The sequence below is a fragment of the Palaemon carinicauda genome, chromosome 35 (assembly GCF_036898095.1).
Source record: "Palaemon carinicauda isolate YSFRI2023 chromosome 35, ASM3689809v2, whole genome shotgun sequence".
Lineage (NCBI taxonomy): Eukaryota > Metazoa > Arthropoda > Malacostraca > Decapoda > Palaemonidae > Palaemon > Palaemon carinicauda.
The window spans coordinates 76,020,628-76,034,460 of record NC_090759.1 but is presented as its reverse complement, the minus strand read 5'-3'; the positions used below and the strand labels follow the sequence as shown (position 1 = coordinate 76,034,460).

General features: G+C 44.8%; 1 protein-coding gene across 2 annotated transcripts in view; it reads right to left on the bottom strand.

Moving 5' to 3' along the window:
• The window catches only part of LOC137627887 (centrosomal protein of 290 kDa-like), a 65,614-nt gene that overhangs the window by 13,073 nt on the left and 38,708 nt on the right, over positions 1-13,833 (bottom strand). For both annotated transcript variants that reach the window (XM_068359323.1, XM_068359324.1), the window contains exons 19-20: positions 11,305-11,472; positions 3,658-3,816 (exon numbers count right to left, since the gene is read on the bottom strand). In XM_068359323.1, coding sequence (XP_068215424.1) covers positions 3,658-3,816; positions 11,305-11,472 — 327 coding nt within the window. The remainder of the gene's footprint in view (positions 1-3,657; positions 3,817-11,304; positions 11,473-13,833) is intronic.

The window sequence follows — 13,833 nt, the reverse complement described above, 5'->3', positions numbered from 1 at the left end:
GGACTTATCTTCCGTGAAGGAGAGACCCACACTATTGAGGAGCCTCCTCCTCTTCTCTTCCTGAAGCAAAGAAGAGAGACAGTCTTGATAGGAAGATTCAGGTTAGGGGTAGCGTGTACACCTGCACCATGAGGATGAGGACCCCTCTTCACATTGGATCCAAGTCCCAGGGTAGCCAAGACTGCTCTAAGCTCCCTTCAAACATGGACCATCCCACAATTAGGGAACCAAATGCTACTACGGAGCTTCTTCAGCAGAGGTAGGTGAAAAGGTCTGTGATCTGCTGAAAAGACACGTTCTTTACTGCCCCCATTGCAGTCTCTTTCTCTCTTGGTTCCTACCTGGGAGCTAGCAGAAGTGAATACCACTAAACTTGAGGCTCTCTCAGTGTCTCCTTTACTAGGGAGGTCAACGAACATGTTCCAACCTACGGAAAACAGTCACCCGGCTCTAAAACCAAGAACATCACCTCCTGCATTGTACCAGGAATAATTATGAAAAGAGAAAGCCTCACCCTTAATTGGCCGTTGGACCCCTGTCCAAACTCTATGGTAACAGGTTAGCAGGTGAGGCTTGTCACTCCCTCCCGAGGGAGAAGAACACATACTGTATTAACATCCCAAGGACCTCCTGCATGTCTTACTACTTAATCATCTTCCTTCAAAGAAGAATTGTACTAAGAGAATTACCAACCATTTTTCCTTGCTACCACAAGGAATTCAACAGCTCCTGCTGATCAGGGATGGCTCGGTACTTCTTTAAGTTAGCTGATAAGAGTACAAGAAAAATTCCCAGTCGAATGGCATTCCCAGACATTTCATCCTTTGCTTGGGTGTGAGATCAGAATCTCTTCAATCACAAAACTCATATCGTAATAATGAATGAGTAATACTTACTTTACTTTAAGGACTGTGTTTCTGGTTCTGTAGAGCAGAGGAACCCTATTCTCTACAGAAGTAATTCCATGTCCGTTGCATGTCCTGAGGTGAAACCTGAAATGTAGGTCTGGAACTGATTCAGATGAAAGATAGGAGAGGGAATGTGTAAGGCTGCACATCTCCCTACTGATAAGCAAGAGACATCTATATGTCACTCCCTTCCTTCTTCCTCCTAACTTACCTCTTGGACTGAGCTGAGGAGGTGTAAGAACTGGCAGAGCAGGGTCCAACCCACTTCTGGAAGAAGTTGCTGCTAGTGGTCATTATTGGCATTTTGAGAAGGCCTGGACTCTCCTCAAACCCGATCCACACGACGGGGTGAAGGCTTGGCAATGGTTTCCCTCAAAAGACAGAGCCCTTGAGAGAAATGACATAATAGATGAAGGAGTTCTAATGAAGACCATCCCCTTCCACTGCTGCCTCAATGTCATCAGAGGAAGAGGTAGACGTGGAGTCAACCTAATTATTCTACAGATCTGGATAGGTGTTATGTGCCAAAAGATCTGTACTAGTTTGACTGAGCATCAGTCGTTTGATGGTATTTCAAGGCTAGCAACCCTGTGCTTCTTAAACCGTTCTGGGATTGGTTCCCTCTGGGAACATATAATTGGGAGAAACAATGAATTGGCTAGTGATTGGTCTGATTCCACGTCTGAGAAACAACTGCTAGAACCAGAGAGAAAGAGCAGTAGAGTGTATCCTTTCTGGTGAAAAACAGGTGGTAAAGTGCTAGGGCAAGCTCAGTGCTCAAAATCCATTGGGGACTGCTAACTTACCATCTTGAGTCCATAGCACGCACCATCTTGACACAGTCCATGGCGTGCTAGTGCTTAGAGCTGGTAGCAAGCAGTGTTATTTCCTCTTTAGTTTAGTATCACAGGGAAGAAAAGAAACAGGTACACCACCACCCAGGTAAAAGGTGAGGAGATGGGGCGCTAACGTTTGTCGACTCACTGTCGGGACAGACGATTGGCCCTGTAAATGATCTGCTGGACTCTTGGACTGTTGCACTGATCCACACAGGGTTTGATATAGGGAAAGAATCGTCTCTCATAAGGAAGGAAAAATCACTCTAGGTTCTGCGGGACTTGTGACTGGCCTTCCTAGACCAACATCTTTTGACAAGAATAATCAGAAGGTGAAGCAAATGATGAGGATTGCTTCACACTACAGTGTAACTTTACCCTCAATCATGTAGGAGTTGGTTTTTGGTGCTGGCAGTGCAAACAGCAGTCACTATCGCACTGGCTTTATGGAATTGGTCATTCAGGAAACTCTGAAGTGGCTGAAAGGTGAACAACGGTACACATTACTGTAAGTGTGTCAGTTCGTGTCGGCTAAACTCCTAAACCTCACGAGGAGTTAGCAAGAAAGCTATCCCTACCGGCTTATGGTACAGTGTTGGAGATTAGTCCAGGTAGAACCATTCACCTGCAACTGATGAAACAAAGGTAGCTGTCACACTAGACTCAGGATCGCTATCCGACCCCGAAGGTACAGGTCAATACACTACTGTAGGTCTGTATCAGCATGAGGAGGTAGCCCTATTGACTTGTTTCATGGTGTTTGAGATCAGTCTGGGTAAGAAAATTCACCTGCAACTGATAAAATAGCTAGGACTGTCACACCACTCACGATAACTAAATGACACCTAAGGTATCAGTCAATAATTAAGCTCTGTATTAACACAAGGTGGTAGCATGAATGATACACCCATTGACCTAGTGTACGGTGCTGAGATTGGTCCGGATGGAACATGCCCAAGGTGAGTCTGCTTACAGTCACCCCTTCAGAAAGGTACATATCACAAAGGGATCCAAAGTTTTTATCCTCAAAAGAGCAAAATTCAATTCACTGTGCATCTGCTGTTGTAAGCAAGAGCCCTAAAAAAACATATTATAAATTACATCAAGAAAAGATACAACAATGGAAAAAGCAGTGCAACAGTACGTCCATACTCGTTGCAGCTAATGACAAAAATGGCTATACTGTGACAGCCAGCTTTGGCAGGGTATCCCCCTCGCGTCATCAGTCCATTAACCAACTACATTACTAACAATTCCATTTTTCGTTTTAAAAATCACTGTGACAGCCGGCTTTGGCAGGGTATCCCCCTCGCGTCATCAGTCCATTAACCAGCTACATTACTAACAATTCCATTTTTCGTTTTAAAAATCTCTTTAACGTTATAAAATTATAGCATCAGATATGTGAAACTCTACTTGCTGTTTACAATTCATTAGAGGATAATTTCCTCTTGCCTTTAAATTCTGAAGTCTTAGGGCTGTGGAACATGGATAATATGATTTTTTTTTCAATCTACTTTTTTTTAATTTTTCTATTTATATAATTTTCTACACTGGTATCCATTTAATTACCCACATTTAAGTGAAATGGCAGATATTGAATATACTGGCATACCATTAATGGGTTTGTTTTGAATCAAATATTTATATTCTTGTATAAACTCATGAGTGCCCAAACTAAAAATATGCAAGAATGAAAGATTGAAAAGTTATTATACCCTTCAAGTAGGTTATGATGCAAAGTAATGACTACTTAATCCTGATCTGTACATGTTGCAACTGAGATTCCTTTATATGGAAGAAGGATATTATATGATTAATGGGTATGTAAATAAATTCTTTATTATCATGAAACATATATGCAAATTCTTACCATAAAATAATGTAATAACAACAATGCTGAACCATTTCACCTGTATATGAGAAGTGTTAGAGCCAACGAGATTCAAGGAAGCTTGTAGTGAATGCACTTTTTCTCTTGCACTTTCCAACAGTTGGCTAAGTTGTTCACGTTCCTCGGTCAGTTGCCTTATCTGTAAGTCTTTTGCATGCTCACCTTCTTTCTTCTGTGCCTAAAATTAAGTGATCATTAATTTTCCCTTTTCAATATTAATCTTACCCGATGATCATACAACTCTGTTGCCCGACAGAAAAATCTAAGGTCGGGATACGCCAGCGATCGCTATACAGGTGGGGGTGTACACAACAGCGCCATCTGTCGAGTAGGTACTCAGGTACTTCTTGTCAACAAGAACTCAATTTTTCCTCTGTCGTGCCACCGGCAAGACCTACTTGGATACGCTGTTGTTTCTGGAGTTGTTTTTCACGATTTTGGTGATGTATTCGCTCTAGATTTTAGCCTTCGCTATTCAGGAACCTTTATCATTAGCTTATCAAGCTTTTTGATTAGATTTGGATTAATTGTTAATGAACTTTGCTAGATTTTGGATTTCCCCCTTGACTAATTCAAGAATTCAAGATGTCTGACCATTCTCAAGTCCCTAAGTACAGGCAGTGTAGTGTTAGGGCTTGTTCTAGGCGTCTTCCGAAGGCCTCCATAGATCCTCACACCGTTTGTTCCAATTGTAGGGGTAAATCCTGTCAATTGGAAGATCGATGTGAGGAATGCGCTGGGCTTTCGGAATTCGATTTTAACGAATTCCTAAAGAATGCACGTAGGCTAGAGAAGGATAGGATCGGGAGGAGTTCTTCTCGCTCTTTTGATTTTTCCTCTCCCCATGCCCCTCAACCTACTCCTTCCCCTGTAGTGGTGACTCCCGACCCTGCTACTAGTGCTCAACCCTCCATGGCGGACATGATGCGTGCCATTCAGGCTCTTGGTGACAGAGTGGAGTCATTAGCTAATGACCGGAATCAACTTTTGGCCGATGTCAAAGAGTTGAAAGCGCAAAGTGCAGTGGGAAGTGTAGTGACTGCAAGTGAAGTGAAAAGTGTCAGTGTCAGTGTTGCGCATGAGGGTACATCTGTTCGTGCCAGTCGTCCTCCCAGTCCGGGACCTCTTGCAAGCTCCCAAGCCCAGGGGAGAAGCAATGTCGAAGGACCAAAGGGTTCGACAGGCCTTGATCAGCGTACGGATGTACCCTCAGTGGTTGCGGACGTATCTGTCAGAGATCGTCCCATCCACAAACAGACGAATGAGCCCTATCATTCCTCGTCTGTGGAAGAAGTTTCGAGGAAGAAACGTTGGACCAAGGTCTCACGACCTCTTAAGCGTAAGGTCCCTTCCGAGCGAGTCCAACAGCCCAGGTGTAGCCACTGGGTCAGTTCGGACTCGCCGCAGTCTTCCGAAGACTGCACACCTCCCAAGAGAGGTAGAGTGGTTCCGCAGCAGGCAACTACTCCGTCTGTTGCCGCACCAACCACGGTAGACCCTAAGTGGTCCATGCTGCAGACTATGCAGTCTCAGCTTGCTTCCTTCATGCAGGAGTATCATGCTGAGAAGGTTGACACTGCACCTGTTAACCTACAACCTGCCACGGTTGTGCGCTCAGCAGATACTGCGGCTGCCTGCTCCCACACTCCACCTGTGAGAGCTCCAACACCGATGCGAAGTCGACCCTGCCAGACGCATGTTCATGCTGCACCCTCCGTTGACATGCGTGAGCTACCGCATTAGCAGTGGGAAGGTGCTGTCAAGCTGCCGTGTTTTGACGCAATGCGGCATGCTCCGCAACCCATGCGGCATGCTCCGCAACCCACGGCAGTCCCTCCCACGCACCAGCACTCCGCTTTTGTTGTTGCCAGCTCGCAGACTGACCAGCAGCGGCATGATGTTGGATCCGCAGCAGCTACGCATGCACCCGTGCTGCCGGATTCAGCCGTTCAGCTTTCTGCTCCACCTTTGCCACTTCCTCCTCAGCTTTCGGATGATGGAGTATCTGATGACGACGAAGCTGCGCATTTGGACAATCCGCACTCCGACTTAGAAGAACCCAAGTCTACGCCTCCCTCCTTAGACTTTAGGAAAGTCCTTGCCCTGTTCAGGGAGTTGTATCCGGAACAGTTTGTGTCTGCAACCCCGCGCTCTCCTCCCTCCGAGTTTGCTTTAGGCATGCAGTCAGCAGCTCCTGCCTTCACCAAACTCGTACTCGCACGCTCATCCAAGAGAGCTTTGAGGGTAATGGGAGAGTGGTTGCAGTCCAAGAAGCAGCTGGGAAAGACTGCTTTCATCTTTCCGCCTTCCAAGCTTGCTTCCAAATCTAGCGTCTGGTATGCCACGGGAGAGGAACCCGGCTTGGGAGTTCCTGCCTCTGCCCAGGGCGACTTCTCAAGTCTGGTTGACTCTCCCCGCAGGCTGGCTATGAGACGATCTAAGATTTGCTGGTCCTTTTCTGACATGGATCATCTGTTGAAGGGAGTTTTTCGTGGTTTTGAGATCTTCAACTTCCTCGATTGGTGTTTGGGAGCGTTAAGCAGAAAGACTTCCCCTTCGGATAAGGACTCTGCCATGCTTATCATGTCTAGCATGGACAAAGCCATTCGGGATGGGTCTGGTGAGCTTGCGGCTTCGTACGTGTCGGGAGTGCTTAAGAAGAGAGACCATCTTTGCTCCTTCTTGTCTGCTGGGATCACTCCTTGCCAGAAGTCGGAGTTGTTGCTTGCTCCGCTTTCCAAGTGTCTCTTTCCGGAAGAGCTGATCAAGGGGATGGCTGCCTCGTTGATCCAGAAGGATACCCATGACCTGGTGGCGTCCTCCGCACGTAAGGCCAAAGCTTTACCTTCCGTGCCTAGACCTAGGATGGACACACCAGCGTCTAGGTTCATCCCGCCCTTTCGTGGCAGAACCTCCAGCAGAGGAGGTACCCGTGCCGACAGTCATCGTGGCAAATCGAAGAAGGGTTCCAAGTCCTCAAAAGGCAGAATCTGACTGCCTACATCTCCAGACAGCAGTGGGAGCCAGGCTCAAGAACTTCTGGCAGGCTTGGGAGAACAGAGGTGCAGATGCTCAGTCTGTGAAGTTGCTAAGGGAGGGGTACAGGATTCCGTTCTGCCGCAGTCCCCCTCTAGCAACTTCTCCCATCAACCTCTCTCCCAACTACAAGGAGAAGGACAAGAGGCTAGCGTTGCAACAAGAGGTGTCTCTCTTGCTACAAAAGGGAGCGGTAGTCATAGTCCGGGACCATCAATCCCCGGGCTTCTACAACCGTCTCTTCCTGGTAGCGAAGAAGACAGGAGGTTGGAGACCGGTGCTGGACGTCAGTGCTCTCAATGCTTTTGTCACCAAGCAGACGTTCACAATGGAGACGACGAAGTCGGTCCTAGCATCGGTCAGGAAGGAAGACTGGATGGTCTCGTTGGACCTAAAAGACGCGTACTTTCATGTCCCCGTCCATCCAGACTCCCAACCTTTCCTAAGGTTCGTCTTTGGAAAGGTCGTGTACCAGTTCCAAGCCCTGTGCTTTGGCCTAAGCACGGCACCTCTTGTGTTTACCAAACTGATGAGGAATATTGCCAAATTCCTTCACTTGGCAGACATCAGAGCCTCCCTCTATTTGGACGACTGGCTTTTAAGAGCTCCGTCAAGTCGTCGCTGTCTGGAGAATCTCAGATGGACTATGGATCTGACCAAGGAATTGGGTCTCCTGGTCAATATAGAGAAGTCCCAACTCGTCCCATCCCAAACCATTGTCTATCTAGGTATGGAGATTCAGAGTCGAGCTTTTCGGGCTTTTCCGTCGGCCCCCAGGATCAGTCAAGCCCAAGAACGCATCCAGAGCATGCTGAGAAGGAACCGATGTTCAGTCAGGCAGTGGATGAGTCTAACAGGGACACTTTCATCGCTGGCCCAGTTCATCGAGTTAGGGAGACTCCACCTCCGCCCCCTTCAGTTTCATCTAGCTGCTCACTGGAGAAAGGACATGACGCTAGAGGCGGTCTCAGTTCCTATATCCGAAGAGATGAGGTCTGCACTGACGTGGTGGAAGAACAGCATTCTTCTCAAGGAAGGTCTACCATTAGCTGTTCAGACCCCCGACCACCTTCTCTTCTCGGACGCATCGGACACGGGCTGGGGTGCGACACTGGACGGACAGGAATGCTCGGGCACGTGGAATCAGGAGCAAAGAACACTTCACATCAACTGCAAGGAGCTATTGGCAATTCATCTGGCCTTGATAAACTTCAAGTCCCTCCATCTAAGCAAGGTGGTGGAGGTGAACTCCGACAACACCACAGCCTTGGCGTACATCTCCAAGCAAGGAGGGACTCATTCGAGGAAGTTGTTCGAGATCGCAAGGGACCTCCTCACTTGGTCAAGAGATCGAAAGATTTCGCTGGTAACGAGGTTCATTCAGGGCGACATGAATGTCATGGCAGATCGCCTCAGCCGGAAGGGTCAGGTCATCCCCACAGAGTGGACCCTTCACAAGAATGTTTGCAGCAGACTATGGGCCCTGTGGGGTCAGCCCACCATAGATCTATTCGCTACCTCGATGACCAAGAGGCTCCCGATTTATTGTTCACCGATTCCGGACCCAGCAGCAGTTCACGTAGATGCCTTTCTTCTGGATTGGTCCCATCTAGACCTGTATGCGTTCCCTCCGTTCAAGATTGTCAACAAGGTACTGCAGAAGTTCGCCTCTCACGAAGGGACACGGTTGACGTTGGTTGCTCCCCTCTGGCCCGCGAGAGAATGGTTCACCGAGGTACTGCAATGGCTAGTGGACGTTCCCAGGACTCTTCCTCTAAGAGTGGACCTTCTGCGTCAGCCGCACGTAAAGAAGGTACACCCAAGCCTCCACGCTCTTCGTCTGACTGCCTTCAGACTATCGAAAGACTCTCGAGAGCTAGAGGCTTTTCGAAGGAGGCAGCCAGAGCGATTGCCAGAGCAAGGAGGACATCCACTCTCAAGGTCTACCAGTCAAAATGGGAAGTCTTCCGAAGCTGGTGCAAGGCGAATGCAGTTTCCTCAACCAGTACCTCTGTAATGCAGATAGCTGACTTCCTTTTACATCTAAGGAATGTAAGATCCCTTTCAGCTCCTACGATCAAAGGTTACAGAAGCATGTTGGCAGCGGTCTTCCGCCACAGAGGCATAGATCTTTCCACCAACAAAGATCTACAGGACCTCCTTAAGTCTTTTGAGACCTCAAAGGAGCGTCGGTTAGCCACACCAGGCTGGAACCTAGACGTGGTTTTAAGGTTCCTGATGTCAGCAAGGTTCGAACCGCTTCAATCAGCCCCTTTAAGGATCTCACATTGAAGACTCTTTTCCTCGTTTGCTTAGCAACAGCTAAAAGAGTCTGTGAGATTCACGCCTTCAGCAGGAACATAGGTTTTACATCTGAAACGGCTACATGTTCCTTGCAGCTTGGTTTTTTAGCTAAAAACGAGCTTCCTTCTCGTCCTTGGCCCAAGTCGTTCGAGATCCCAAGCCTGTCCAACTTGGTTGGTAACGAACAAGAGAGAGTACTTTGCCCAGTAAGAGCTCTTAAGTACTATTTAAGACGTACAAAGCCATTACGAGGACAATCAGAAGCTTTATGGTGTTCTATCAAGAAACCTGCTTTACCGATGTCTAAGAACGCAGTTTCTTATTACATCAGGCTTTTGATTAGAGAGGCCCATTCTCATCTGAAGGAAGAAGACCATGCTTTGCTGAAGGTAAGGACACATGAAGTTAGAGCTGTCGCTACTTCAGTGGCCTTCAAACAGAACCGTTCTCTGCAGTGTGTTATGGATGCAACCTATTGGAGAAGCAAGTCAGTGTTCGCATCAGTTTACCTCAAAGATGTCCAGTCTCTTTATGAGAACTGCTACACCCTGGGACCATTCGTAGCAGCGAGTGCAGTAGTAGGTGAGGGCTCAACCACTACATTCCCATAATCCCATAACCTTTTTTAATCTTTCTCTTGAAATGCTTTTATTGTTGTTTTTTGGGTTATACGGAAGGCTAAGAAGCCTTCCGCATCCTGGTTGATTTGGCGGGTGGTCAAATTCTTTCTTGAGAAGCGCCTAGATTAGAGGTTGTGATGAGGTCCTTTAGTATGGTTGCAGCCCTTCATACTTCAGCACCTAGGAGTCGCTCAGCATCCTAAGAGGATCGCTAGGCTCAGTAAGGAAGACGTACTTAAAAAGGCAGAGTAATGGTTCAAGTCGACTTCCTTACCAGGTACTTATTTATTTTATGTTTGTTATTTTGAATAACTACTAAAATGAAATACGGGATACTTAGCTTCTATGTTAACATGTATGCTGGTCTCCACCCACCCCCCTGGGTGTGAATCAGCTACATGATCATCGGGTAAGATTAATATTGAAAAATGTTATTTTCCTTAGTAAAATAAATTTTTGAATATACTTACCCGATGATCATGAATTTAAGGACCCTCCCTTCCTCCCCATAGAGAACCAGTGGACCGAGGAGAAAATTGAGTTCTTGTTGACAAGAAGTACCTGAGTACCTACTCGACAGATGGCGCTGTTGTGTACACCCCCACCTGTATAGCGATCGCTGGCGTATCCCGACCTTAGATTTTTCTGTCGGGCAACAGAGTTGACAGCTACATGATCATCGGGTAAGTATATTCAAAAATTTATTTTACTAAGGAAAATAACATATTCATATATATAACAATCATTCCTTAAAATAATTGTTTGCAAACAATTTTTTTTTATTAAATCACTTTTTTTGCCCATTGTAAATATTCTTTAAAATAAATAAACTTACATAATACAGTTTTAAGAATATGAAAGCATAAAATAACCAATACTTCGCATTATCAATGTTATTGCTTTTACGACAGGCTTTCCCTTTATAGGTCGGATGTGAGACATTTCTCTCCATTAGCTCCTCTCTTGTGGATTTTCTGCAAGAATTCCATCAGGTCTAGGTCTTCATATACGCTACCATTCTAAGGTTTCTGAGCCCACCTACTGTGCTTCCTAATCTCTACTTTTCAAAAACTAACTTCTCGTCCACCCTTATCACAAGCTCAAACATTCAGAGCTTTCTTTTCAACCTATGGACCCCAATTATAGTTTACTTATTTTTAATATGATGTTTTTGTTTTACTCAAGCAATAAAATTTAGTACTGCAAGGTCATTGCTCAACAAACTTTTATCCCTTCCATATAAGTTTATTTATTTCCTTATATCCTTTCCTCACTGGGCTATTTTCCCTGTTTGAGCTATAGGGTTGTAGTTTAGCTAGTAATAATAATATATTTAAAAGAGTAATAATAATAATATTTCTACTGGGAAGTACTCTCTTTACTTTCTGTAATGGGTGGCTTTCCCAAATGGACCCCTTAGCCTATCACCATTTTGCTTTTAAAGCTAGGGTTGCAGCTTTGCTAATAATAATAAACATCACATTTCAACCTCTAACAGCTTCATAGTGAAACTCAGTTTCTTTCCAGTTCCAGATCACTTCCATATATTAATAATGTAACTCTAAATCTACATATTCTCTTTACTACCTACCTTATTTTTTCTCCCTTATCCTTTCCTTCTTGTTAAAACACAGGCTTCTCTGATAATATCCACTAAGGCATAAACATATTACAGAGTAAATAAAAGATTTAAGAGGGTTACATACCATGAGAGCCTGGTCTTGTAACAGAGACCGATATTTTGCAGTGATGTTAGCCATTTGCGCTGCAGTTTGATCAGCCATGGTTCTTGGCACGCTTTGACTCAACTCTTCTTCAAGTCTGCTGATGCGGTGCTTAAGGAGTTCTTTTTCTCGTTCACTTTCATTCCTTATCTGAAAATTACAAGCGACATATCAAACTTAATTTTTCTTAATTCATGTGTGCAGTTTTTTATGCTTAGTGCACCATGTTTTTGGTGAAATATTGTACATTGGTTTTATATTCAGGATTTCAATGACCCTTGGTATTTTAAAAATTCATGATGAATTTGTTACATTTTTCTAAGTTAAAGTTCAATTACCCCTAATACGGTGTAGACAGAAAATCAGTTTTGTAATTGAAAATCAGTCTTGCTAAACTTTTAAGAATTTTGGGGACAAACAAATGGAAATGAAAACAATTAAATTCCATGTAAACAAGTCATGCTTCTCTTGTATATCAGATATTAGTCCAAGTATGTTTCATGTTTCTATTGAAATGTACAACAAATTTATTAAAAATGATATTTTAATTATAAAATAAATTTTTGAATATACTTACCCGGTGAATATATAATAGCTGCAACTCTGCGGCTCGACAGAAAACATACTAAAAAACTCGCGAGCGATCGCGGCCAGATACCACTCTTGTATGTAAACAAAACCTTCAATTCTTCTCGTCCCACTGTGTCTCTATTGGGGAGGAAGGGAGGGTCATTTAATTTATATATTCACCGGGTAAGTATATTCAAAAATTTATTTTATAATTAAAATATCATTTTTAAATATTTAACTTAGCCGGTGAATATATAATAGCTGATTCACACCCAAGGAGGTGGGTAGAGACCAGAGTTAATTATGTTTACAGCGTATAAGCTAAGAGTTTTTTCATTTTGGCAGTTATCAATATAACAAAAACCAAAATAAATAGGTACCTGGTGAGGAAGTTGACTTAGACGATTACTCTGCCTTGTAAGTCTGTCTTCCTCACGGAGCCCAGCGATCCTCTTAGGATGCTGACAGACTCCCAGGAGCTGAAGTATCAAGGGCTGCAACCCATACAACAGGACCTCATCAAACCCCTAATCTGGGCGCTCTCAAGAAATGACTTTGACCACCCGCCAAATCAATCAGGATGCGAAAGGCTTCTTAGCCTTCCGAACAACCCATAAAACAATATTAAAAACATTTCAAGAGACAGATTAAAAGGATATTGGAATTAGGGAAGTGTAGTGGTAGAACCCTCACCCACTACTGCACTCGCTGCAACGAATGGACCCAGTGTGTAGCAGTCCTCGTAAAGAGTCTGGACATCTTTTAAGTAAAATGACGCGAACACTGACTTGTTTCTCCAAAAAGTCGCGTCCATAATACTTTGCAGAGATTTATTTTGCTTGAAGGCCACGGAGGTTGCTATATCTCTAACTTCGTGCGTCTCAACCTTAAGCAAACATCGGTCTTTCTCATTCAAGTGAGAATGAGCTTCTCATATTAAAAAAATCTGATAAAATATGACAAAGAATTCTTTGACATAGGCAATGAAGGTTTCTTAACTGAGCACCATAATGCCTCAGATTTCCCTCGTAATGACTTAGTACGAGCTAAATCAAACTTAAGAGCTCTAACAGGACATAATACTCTTTCCAGTTCGTTGCCTACGATCTCTGATAAGCAAGGAATATCAAAAGATTTAGGCCAAGGACGAGAAGGCAGTTCATTTTTGGCCAGGAAACCAAGTTGAAGTGAACAAGTGGCTTTTTTCTGTAGAAAAGCCGATGTTCTTACTGAAGGCATGAAGTTCACTGACCCTTTTAGCCGAAGCCAAGCACACTAGGAAAAGTGTCTTGAGGGTGAGATCCTTCAGGGAGGCTGAATGTAATGGCTCAAACCTGTCTGACATGAGGAACCTTAGGACCACGTCTAAGTTCCATCCAGGAGTTGCCAAACGACGTTCCTTAGAGGTCTCGAAAGACTTAAGGAGATCTTGGAGATCTTTATTGTTGGAAAGATCTAAGCCTCTATGTCGAAAGACCGAAGCCAACATGCTCCTGTAGCCCTTAATCGTGGGAGCTGAAAGGGAGCGAACCTTTCTCAGATGTAAAAGAAAATCTGCGATTTGGGCTCCAGAGGTACTGGACGAGGACACAGATGCTGACTTGCACCAGTCTCGAAAGACTTCCCACTTCGACTGGTATACTCTAATGGTAGAAGCTCTCCTAGCTCTTGCAATCGCACTGACTGCCTCCTTCGAAAAACCTCTAGCCCTTGAGAGTCTTTCGATAGTGTGAAGGAAGTCAGACGAAGAGCGGGGAGGCTTTGATGGACATTCTTTACGTGGGGCTGACGTAACAGATCTATCCTTAGAGGAAGACTTCTTGGAAAGTCTACCAGCCATTGAAGTACCTCGGTGAACCACTCTCTCGCGGGCCAGAGGGTAGCAACCAACGTCAACCTTGTCCCTCCGTGAGAGGCGAACTTCTGCAGTACCTTGTTGAC